Source organism: Leopardus geoffroyi, chromosome C3, assembly GCF_018350155.1.
Source record: "Leopardus geoffroyi isolate Oge1 chromosome C3, O.geoffroyi_Oge1_pat1.0, whole genome shotgun sequence".
Lineage (NCBI taxonomy): Eukaryota > Metazoa > Chordata > Mammalia > Carnivora > Felidae > Leopardus > Leopardus geoffroyi.
This window is the reverse complement of record NC_059338.1, coordinates 71,260,799-71,269,788: the sequence shown is the minus strand read 5'-3', so window position 1 is coordinate 71,269,788 and position 8,990 is coordinate 71,260,799. Positions and strand designations below refer to the sequence as shown.

The following is an 8,990-nucleotide window of genomic DNA, read 5'->3' as shown; positions in this document are numbered from 1 at the left end:
CCACTTTTAAAACGATATGTATATAACTTTGAAAAGATAAAAGTTAAAATGAAACCCTCAACATAAGCATGATTAAATGGAGCCATGATAGTATTGATATTTTTGCATTCAGTTTAATCACGGGTACAATCTAGGCGCCTGGGTGGCTCAGTCAGTTGGGCATCCGACCTCGGCTCAGGTCATGATCTCGCGGTCCGTGAGTTTGAGCCCCGCATTGGGCTCTGTGCTGACAGCTCAGAGCCTGGAGCCTGTTTCAGATTCTGTGTCTCCCTCTCTCTCTCTGACCTTCCCCCATTCATGCTCTGTCTCTCTCTGTCTCAAAAATGAATAAACGTTAAAAAAAAAATTAAAAAAAAATCATGGGTACAATCTGTTATGCATTTGACACTCAAATTATTTTAAGATGATAGCATTAGGATTTCCAACTGGACGTGTAAGTTATTTTAGATTTGTTATTTAAGTTGGAAGATGTAAGAATTTGGATAACTTTGTAGAGTATTGGGGTGTTTAAGACAACTTGAGATTCACCATGTTTGTACGTTTAATTTATTTGAGACACCTTGGTAACTTGGTTTTGGTTTGGTTTTTGGTTAGGGCAATGTGGTAGGTGGAGAAAGGACACCTTCCCTCCAAGATGTCCGTGCTGTAACCCCAGAACCTGTGAACGTTACTTTATATGGCAAAAAGGATTTTGTAGGTATGATTAAGGAACCTTGCGGTAGGGAGATTATTCTGGATTATCCAGGTAGACCCAGCCTAATTACATGAGGCTTTCCTGGCTGCAAAAAACCAGACAGACGGTTCATGAGAAAGACTTAACTAGTTGTTGCTGGCTTTGGAGATGGAAGATGGGTACGTGAGCCAAGGAATGTGGTGCCTGTGGAAGCTGACAATGACCTTCAGTTTCTTTCAGGGCAAGAAAATGGGGACCTTGGCCCTACCATTGCAAGGAAATGAATTCCTGCCCAGTGCCCACAGCTTGCACCATGCCTGACACCTGCAGACCCAAGCTGAAGGAACAGAAAATGGAAACCTAGGAAATGGCTCTAGGCTCCCCTAGAACTTCCAGAAAGGAACATAGCCTTGCTAGCAGCTTGAGTTTAGTCTGGTGAGACCTGTACCAGACTTTTGACCTGCAGAACTGTAATAAATTTGTGGTATTTTAAGCCACTAAGTTTGTGGTAACTTCTTATAGCAACGACAGAGAACTAATGCAACCGTGGGCTTTCCTGGTTTGATACTAGAAATACTTAAAAAGGAATCTGAACGCACCAAATGTATACATGCAATTTAAAATGTTTAAGAATGTTTAACTCAATTTGAAGACGGAGGGGAGGCAGTCTGGGAGAAATGAGGCCAGGGCAATGAGGGGTGGGAAGGAGTTGAGGGGGAGAGACGGGGAATCAGGAGCTGACAGTCTCAGGACCTGGGAGGCAGCCGCCATGGGAAGAGGTGAGGGAGGTAACAAAGGGGTAAATGGATTTGAGAGGAGGCACAGTGAAGAGCGGGTATCTGCCTGAGCCCAACCTGTCCAGGCCAGGGAATGGAAGAGAAAAGAGCCCTTTGGGGGGGGGGGGGTGGTGGTGCAGGGACCAGAGAGTATCTGCAGAGGACTGGCAGATCCCTGTCTCAGAGCAGTGGAACGTCTGAAGGGGGCTCCATGGCGGGTCTGCACTGGGCAGCGGTTGGAGGGCTGTGCAGAAGCCACATCAAACTATGAACTTGGGCTCCTGGAAACTTCTCTGTCAACTGCTTCTCCTGCCAGGTTGTGGCCCTGTCCTGTGCCCCGCACTGTGCCTGACGTCTGCAGGTGTGGTGCCACTGGCTTAATGTGGGGGTTCCTCACGTGGGTCTGTGGTTCCAACAGGGGGTGGAGCATTTCCCTGGCCAGACATCTGTCCAGAACACGGGTCCCCCACCCTCAGCACTGGGCTTCCCTGAGGGGCAGCCTCCCCCACGCTGAGGGTACAATCACTGACCAGATATCCTGGGGTGGGCGGAGAGCTCTTGGCCAGGAAATGGTGGATACGGGAAGGGATTCTGAGTTGTGGAAGCTGGATAGGTTGGGGGGGATCCTGATCCTAAGGACATGTGGGACCTAACGACTCCCCTGACCCCCAACCTAGGCTCCTTCACCCCCGATCGTCCCCCTGTAGCTCCAAAGCCACCACCTTCCCCACCCCACTCCAGGGCCTCCTTGGAAGCTGTAGAAGGCAGGTGTTTGGTCATCAGCCCCTAGCATGTAAGCAGAGGACAGCCCCTGGTCCTCTGAACCCTGGGCCAATGCTGAGCTTCCCCATGCGGGCTGCCAGGGCTGGTCCCTAGGGGCTGGGGTTGGGAGGTCACGGCTGAGCTCCAAGGTACTTGAGGAAGGTGCTTTCCAGGAAGGCAGCCAGCTTGGTCCGGTCATCCTGCAGGGTGGGAGGAAGGCGTGGGGTGACAGAGGGGTGCAGACTCTGCTGTGCCCCCCTCCCAGCTGGCTGGGCTGGCCACACACCTCGTGAACGAAGCCGTAGTGTACCAGCTCGGCAGCAAGGTCCTGGGCACTGTCCGCTGAGGCAGGCACACAGGCAGGGGTGGGGCAGAGGCGTGAGGCCACCGCCTGTGCCCACACCCGCACTCATCCCTGCCCGGGGCCCCGCCCACCCGGCTTACTTGGGAGCAGGTCGTAAGTGAGCTGCCGGTGCAGCCGGTCCTCCAGCACCAGAAGCAGAGTGAGCTGGGGGGGCAGGAGGGCGTGGTTGGCTCCTAGAGTCCACCCCATCCCCCACTTCCCTTACCCTGTACCTCTGCGGGTCCCAGCACCGGCCCTGCTCACATGCCAGCGGGCCTTGTCCTCACTTCTCTCCAGGTTGCATTGCATCTGGATCACCTGGGGATAGGGGCAGATCAAGGTCACCCTCAGAGGCTTGACCTCAGCACTGAGTACAAGAGCAGATGCCACCTTAGGGGGCCCAGAAGGAAGAGTAAGGACTGGAAATGGGGGTAAATCTCTAAGGACAGCCTAGAAAGCACATCTCACATCACATCACATCACATGAGTGGTCTGGCAAGTTAAGGAAAACTTCCAGAAGAGTAGACACCGAGTCTGGGCAATGAGGGAGAAACAGAGTTTTCACAGGTGGAGAGAACACCTCAATAAGGAGACAGCTGGGACAGCGGTGGAGGAGAGGGGTCAGGAGGAACATGAAGAAGCAGACGCAGGGGGCGCCAGCAGGGCCAGGCCTCAGAGCACCTGGGAGTCATGTTGAGGACCCCCCACCATCTCTGTGGGCCGCTTTGGACATTAGCACATGAATCCTGGCTGCACTGTGGAGGGAAGTCGGGGGCTTAGCAAGCCAAGGGCAGGGAAGCAGAGATGCCTAGGGGAGGATGAGATTCCCAGATGGAGGCTGCTTGGAACACAGCAAGGATGGGGCAGGGATGGGGGGCTGGCAGGCGGGGGGGGGGGGGGGGAGAGGCAAGGAGCAAGGGGAGGGGACTTCAGGGGGCAAGGAGCCTCTGAAAAGGGGGTATCCTGGCTTGTCTCCTACCCCCAACAAAAGGGTCAGCTGGGACCTGGTCTCTGGCAGCCCGGAAGAGAGCTGAGCGGTGGGGGGGGGGGGGGGGGGGGGGGGGGGGGGGGGGGGGGGGGGGGGGGGGGTGCTCAAAGCGCCTGAAAAGGGACCCCTGTGGGCTGTGGACAGGCCTGAGGATGGGCACCATGCAGCAGGAGCAGGGGCTCACCTTTCTGGTCTCTGAGTCAAAAGGTTCCGGTGTCGGGGTCTTGGCCTTCTGGGTCTCCTCAGGCGGTGGGGCCAGCACCCGGGGAAGCCCCAGGGGTCGAGCAGCGGCAAAGTTCATCAGTGGGTAGATCCCATTCCTGGGGATACACTGGGGTGGCTGGGGGCCCAGGCCTGGTAGCCACCAGATCCCCAAACTTAAGACAGCTCTCACCTGACATCCTCTAGGAATTTGTCAAGCTCCAGGTAGGAGACCTCTGAGTACCTGGCATGGGGGTGACAACCACATGAGGGCAGCCAGTCTGCCCCGCTGGGGGAGGGGGGGTGACGACAGGACTGGGGGAGGGGCTGGCCGAGAGCGGAGGCCTCTGGGCAACGGGCACTCACCGCCACTGCAGTGGGGGCCGGGGCGGCCGGGGAAGCTCCGCCAGGACTGCATTCAGGTCCACCGCCTTGGTCTTTTCCTCCACCACGTTCTCAGGCATGAGGTCTGCAGGCCGCAGGAGCAGTCAGGGCAGCGCACCCCAAGCCACAGGTCCTGCCAGGGCCCTTCTCGTGTCCCGCCCCCCCCCCCCCCCCGCCAGGCCCTTGGTGCACCCCTAGCCTGCCTGCCCCTCACATTGGTGCTGGAGGAAGCAGTGAGCCGCCAGGAGCTTCAGGGAGTGCACTTCGAAGAGCACGCGGTGGAAGAGGAGGTTGTGGGCCGAGGGCCGCCGGCTGGGGTCCCGGGCCAGGCAGGAGAGGATGAACTCCTGGGAACGTGGAGGGGAAAGGCCGAAGTGGGTGGAGCCTCGGTGCTATAGCTCCACAGGGTGAGGAGAGGAGGCCCCGGAAGTCCCCAGACCCCAAGGGTCCCGTCCTCCAGGCTCTTGTAGGTCAGTGTAACCTAGCATAAACCCCCCTACCCACAGACTGCCCCTCTTTTGATTGCGTCCGTTCAGGCCCAACTCCAAAGATGACCTTCACAGCTCTCTACCCTACTGTACACATGTCCTCTGTCGCCTCTCATAACTATTCCGGGCCTACTTCTCACCAGCCTCATCTAGTCCCATCACTCCTTTTTTTTTTTTTTTTTTTTTTAAGTTTATTTACTTAATTTAAGAAAGAGAACACACACACACACACACACACACACACACGTGTGTGAGCAGGGGAGGCACAGAGAGAGAGAGAATCTCAAGCAGGCTCCACACTCAGTGAGGAGCCTGACTTGGGCTTGATCTCACAGACTGTGAGATCACGACGTGAGCCAAAACCAAGAGTCAGATGCTTAGCCAACTGAGCCACCCAGGCTCCCCAAGGCCCTATCACTTCTGACCCCAGAAGCCATGTGGTCAAGCCAGACAGTCTAGAGAGATCGTGGCTACAACCACATCCCCCTGCAGCTCCCTACTCCCCTTCTCCCCTACCCCGCCCCCCCACATAAGCTGGAGCCACATTGCCTCTACCTTGTTTCCTGGAGGCCTAAAGGCAGGGATGTGGGGTAGAACACTGGGTCTGCCACTTCTCCCAAAGCCTTGGGCAAAGTACTTGGCCTCTCTGAGCCTCCTTCTCATCTCTGAGACAGGCACAACGATGGTGCTCACACGAGGAGCGTCCCTCTGGTCTCCCCTTCCTTAGAACGCGCCTCAGAGCCTTCGGGCGGTGGGTAAGGCCCTCCCGCGGGCAGGCCTTTGGGCGCCGGGGCCAGCATACCCCTCAGCGGCACCGGCCCGCTGCACCTCCAGGCCTGCTCGAAGCACCTTCCTGGCCCTACCTGGAGCATCGAGGGTCAGCCGGGAGGGGCAAGGCAAGGTGCTTACCCGCATGTTGGGGTCGCTGAGGGAGTGCCTGGCGCGAGTGATGGCCTCCTCTGTGACCCGGGTGTCTCCGTTGGCTTGGATCTCCAGCACAGCCATCTGGGGGGCAGGGCCAGGTCAGGCGTGGCAAAGAGACAGCACAGGTAAGGGGCAGGGTGGGCTAGCCGGGAGGCCACAAGGCCGCCGCGCTGGTACCTCCAGTGCACACATCCCAAAGGAGAAGATGTCCACGGCAGTGCCGTCAGCAACCCCTGAAAGTGGGGGAGCGAGTCAGGCCGGGTGCGGCACGCGTGGCGTTCGCGGGGGACAGCCGGGGCGCCTGGAGTCTGGACTCACCGCCGTACTCTGGCGGAAAGAAGTGCAGGTTCCGTGGCTCCTCACGCTCCACGCGGATAGGGCTTCGGAGATCATCTGGGAGCGCTGCGCAGAGAGGCGAAGATGGGCGGGCTGGCCCCTCCACGCCCTCCGCCCCGCTAGGGCCCCCACGCACCATTGGAGAAGATGCGGTGCCACGCTGCACCCGCCGCCGCAGGGAGAAAGGGCAGGCGTCAGTGTGGTGGAGCTGCGCGTCTTCCGCCCACGGCTTCCGGCAGCCCCCTCCGCCCCCCGCGGTCCCCCCCCAACCCCGCCAGCACCAGAGCCAATCTTGATGAGGCCGTTGTGTTGTATGAAGATGGTGTCGCTGGTCAGGTTCCCGTGGATGATGGGGGGGTGGCAGGCGTGTAGAAAGCTGCAGGGGGGAAGGAGAGCACGTGGGGCCGGGTCAGGGGTCACGGGGGCCGTAGGCGCGTGGCGGGGTGAGCCCGGACCCTCACCTGAGCGCCGACAGGATCTGTGTGCACCAGCGCTTCCAGGCCTGGTGGCGGATGGACTCTGTCCGGCCGGTGCGGGAGAGGCAGCTGGGCCTTTGGCGCCCACCCTGCACCCTCACCTCGCATCCCTGACCGGGCCCCGGCCCGTTTAGGTCCCCGGAGCTGCCCCTCACCCAGCTCCCCAGCGCAGCCCTGTCCCGCTCCCCATACCCGGGCGTTCATGGCTTTGTGGTTTTTCTTGGTCTTCTTGAGGAATTGCTTGAGGCTGCCTGACGACACGTACTCGGTGATGAAGATGACCTGTGGGGCGGGCAGGCTCCGCCAACTGCGGGTGGATCGCTGCCACCGCCCCACCCCCACCCGGCCTGTGGCCGCATCCCACCCTGTGGTGTGCCCGTGGTGTGCCCGTGACCGTGGCTCACCCGTGCCCGGGCTTCCGAGGCATCCAGCCAGTGTTTGTGCAGCTTGACAATGTTGGGGTGGTCTACCAGCGCCAGCTGCTCAAACATGGTCTGGATCTTCTCCTGGGAAGGGGGGTGCGGTCACGGGGTGGTGGGGGCGGGGGGGGGGGGCCGCAGTCGCTCGAGGGGCGGGCAAGCCTCACCTCATGGGTTGCGAAAGCCTTCCTGTCCCCGAAGTGCAACTCATTCCACACCACCTCCACCCCCTCCTCAGTGTCCATGGCCAGGAAGGTGCTCTGGACCCCTGGCATGTTCCCCTGGTTCACCTGGCAGTGGGGGAAGGGCGTATGAGTGTGCCGATCTGTGTCAGGAGACAGAGTGGGGGCTTGGTCTCCGCCCACACCCTTGGAGGGGGAAGCTAGCTTGGGTGCTGGCTCTGACCCCCTCTAGGGGAAGCCAAGGGACTGGAGGCGGGTTGGGCTCTACCGGCCAAGTGGTGGTATCCAGGGGCTGGGCCGAGGAGATTCGGAGCGAGGTTCAGGGGATTCAGGATGGTGTTGGGGCGGGGTGGTGGGGGGGCGGCTGGTCTGGTCACAGAAGCACGGGGAAGTGGTCCTGGGAGGAGGCTGGACTTTAGGAAATTGGGAGGGTCCTCACCAGGGCATGGGGACCAGACCAGAAGGGTGCAAGGGCCGCCCAATTAGGGGGCTGTCTGCGCGAGGCCGCGGAGAGGTTTCTGGCCTCCCGGCTTGCCCAGCGCTCCCACGGCCCCGCCGTGGCCTCCTGGGCCCTCCGCCGGAGTTGGGCGGTGACCACCCTCCCCCCACCCCGCTCCCCCCTCCCCGCTCCGCCGTGCCCACCTGCTCCCGCCGCTTCTGCCAGCGGCCGCAAGGGCTCTCCTCCAGGATGTCGCTCTCGTCCTCGCTCTCATCCTCCCGTTCCCGCTCCCGCTCCCGGCCCCGCCTCGGCGCCGGCTCCGGAGCCGCCATGGCTTGGCTGGCCCAGGCCGCCGCCCTCCGTGGGATCCGCGGCCCCGAGCCGCCGCCGCCGCCGCTCCCAGCCCGCCCTGGCCCAGAGCCCAGACGCCCAGGCGGGAGCGGAGCCGCCGACTGCCGCCGGGAGCCCGCGCCCTGCTCCGGGAATTGGGAGGCGCGGGCGCGCGGCCAGCCTGGGGTGGAACCCGCCCGCCCCTCCGGAGCCGCCTCCTGGGGCCGGAGCCGCCTCCTGGGGCCGGAGCCCTAATGGAGATTCCTGGCCGAGGGCAGAGCCCGCGCTGGCCCCGCCCACTACCGGACAAGGTCACGCCCCGGCCACACCCCAGGCCCCCATGAAGGTGAAGGCCCCGCCTCCCGCTCCCCCCACCCCCGCCCCGCTACGGCCACGCCCCATCTGACGCCGCGAGCCCCAGGCCCCGCCCACCCCCAGGTAAGGCCGCGCCCTTTGGCCCCGCCCCACCCGAGGGGTTGCCCTGGGCAGAGACCCCACTCGCGAGCCCCATCCCATGTGAGGCGCCCTCCCAGGCCGAAGCCCTGCCTAAGGCCCCGCCCCAAGGAGTCCGCCCAGGCTGAGGCCCAGCCTATCCGGACTAGAGCCCGCGCCCCGGGCGTCCAGCTCCGGTCGGGGTAAGCCGCTCCTGCAGCAAGCCTCCGCTCTCGGCTGCGGCTGCGGGCAGAAGAGGCCACGCCGCCAGCCGGAGTCCAGCGAGCCGACCTCAGGGGGTTCGGCGCCGGCCTGGAGCTGTGTACGTCCGGTCCTCCACGGGCGCTCCGTGACCTGCGTGGACCGGGCCCGGGGCTCCGGGAAACGCCCCTGTGCAGCTCTTGGAGCCGCAGGTCCTTCCCGCACCACTTGCCCACCACCCTCGCGCGGCACCGCGGTTGTCTCCAGGCTTCCGTCCCAGGGTGGGCCCAGTGTGGAGCGCCGCTTGGGGGCTGCTCCCCGAGGGTCTAGGAGAGGACCTGGGATGGGGCATCTGGAAGGCCAGCTCTCCTGGCGCGTTGCGCCTCCGCCAGGGAACACGTGGGAGGGCCACTGAAGTGATAAACACACCAGCAGGCTGACCGGAAGACTTTAATTCATGATCACAACCCGCCCCCCCCCCCCCCCCCATCCCACCTGCCCTTCTGGGCTTGCCTTTCACTTGCTCGGTCACCTTCCCACACTCCAAAATGCCAATTTATTCTCTTCTCTTGCCGTTCTGCTGATGGCTCCCCTGGCACAGAGGAGCCCAGCGTGGGGAGCCCCTCCCTCCTCACA

General features: G+C 61.8%; 1 protein-coding gene across 5 annotated transcripts; it reads right to left on the bottom strand.

Moving 5' to 3' along the window:
• Nucleotides 1-528: 528 nt before the first annotated feature.
• Nucleotides 529-7,969, bottom strand: NRBP2 (nuclear receptor binding protein 2). Of its 5 annotated transcripts, none has more exons than XM_045455609.1 (18): nucleotides 7,595-7,964; nucleotides 6,938-7,060; nucleotides 6,756-6,857; nucleotides 6,544-6,658; nucleotides 6,337-6,394; nucleotides 6,157-6,251; nucleotides 6,012-6,035; nucleotides 5,858-5,941; nucleotides 5,717-5,772; nucleotides 5,525-5,620; nucleotides 4,342-4,474; nucleotides 4,110-4,212; nucleotides 3,937-3,987; nucleotides 3,727-3,862; nucleotides 2,819-2,872; nucleotides 2,656-2,719; nucleotides 2,498-2,553; nucleotides 529-2,411 (listed from the first exon to the last, which is right to left on the bottom strand). In XM_045455609.1, exons 1-18 carry the CDS (start codon nucleotides 7,721-7,723, stop codon nucleotides 2,343-2,345), a joined length of 1,548 nt encoding a protein of 515 aa, XP_045311565.1. In that variant the 5' UTR covers nucleotides 7,724-7,964; the 3' UTR covers nucleotides 529-2,342. The 5 variants fall into 5 exon arrangements, with proteins under 5 accessions (XP_045311565.1, XP_045311566.1, XP_045311569.1 ...); XM_045455610.1 differs by having other exon boundaries at nucleotides 6,337-6,377; nucleotides 6,544-6,633; nucleotides 7,595-7,952; XM_045455613.1 differs by having other exon boundaries at nucleotides 6,938-7,095; nucleotides 7,595-7,703.
• Nucleotides 7,970-8,990: the final 1,021 nt, after the last annotated feature.

Coding starts and splice junctions, on each gene's coding strand:
- NRBP2 (XM_045455609.1), bottom strand. CDS start 7,723: ATGGCGGCTCCGGAGCCGGCGCCGAGGCGGGGCCGGGAGCGGGAGCGG. Junction 6,036..6,156: donor CCTCATCAAGATTGGCTCTG/GTGCTGGCGGGG, acceptor CGGCGGGTGCAG/CGTGGCACCGCATCTTCTCC. Junction 5,942..6,011: donor GCACCGCATCTTCTCCAATG/GTGCGTGGGGGC, acceptor CTCTCTGCGCAG/CGCTCCCAGATGATCTCCGA.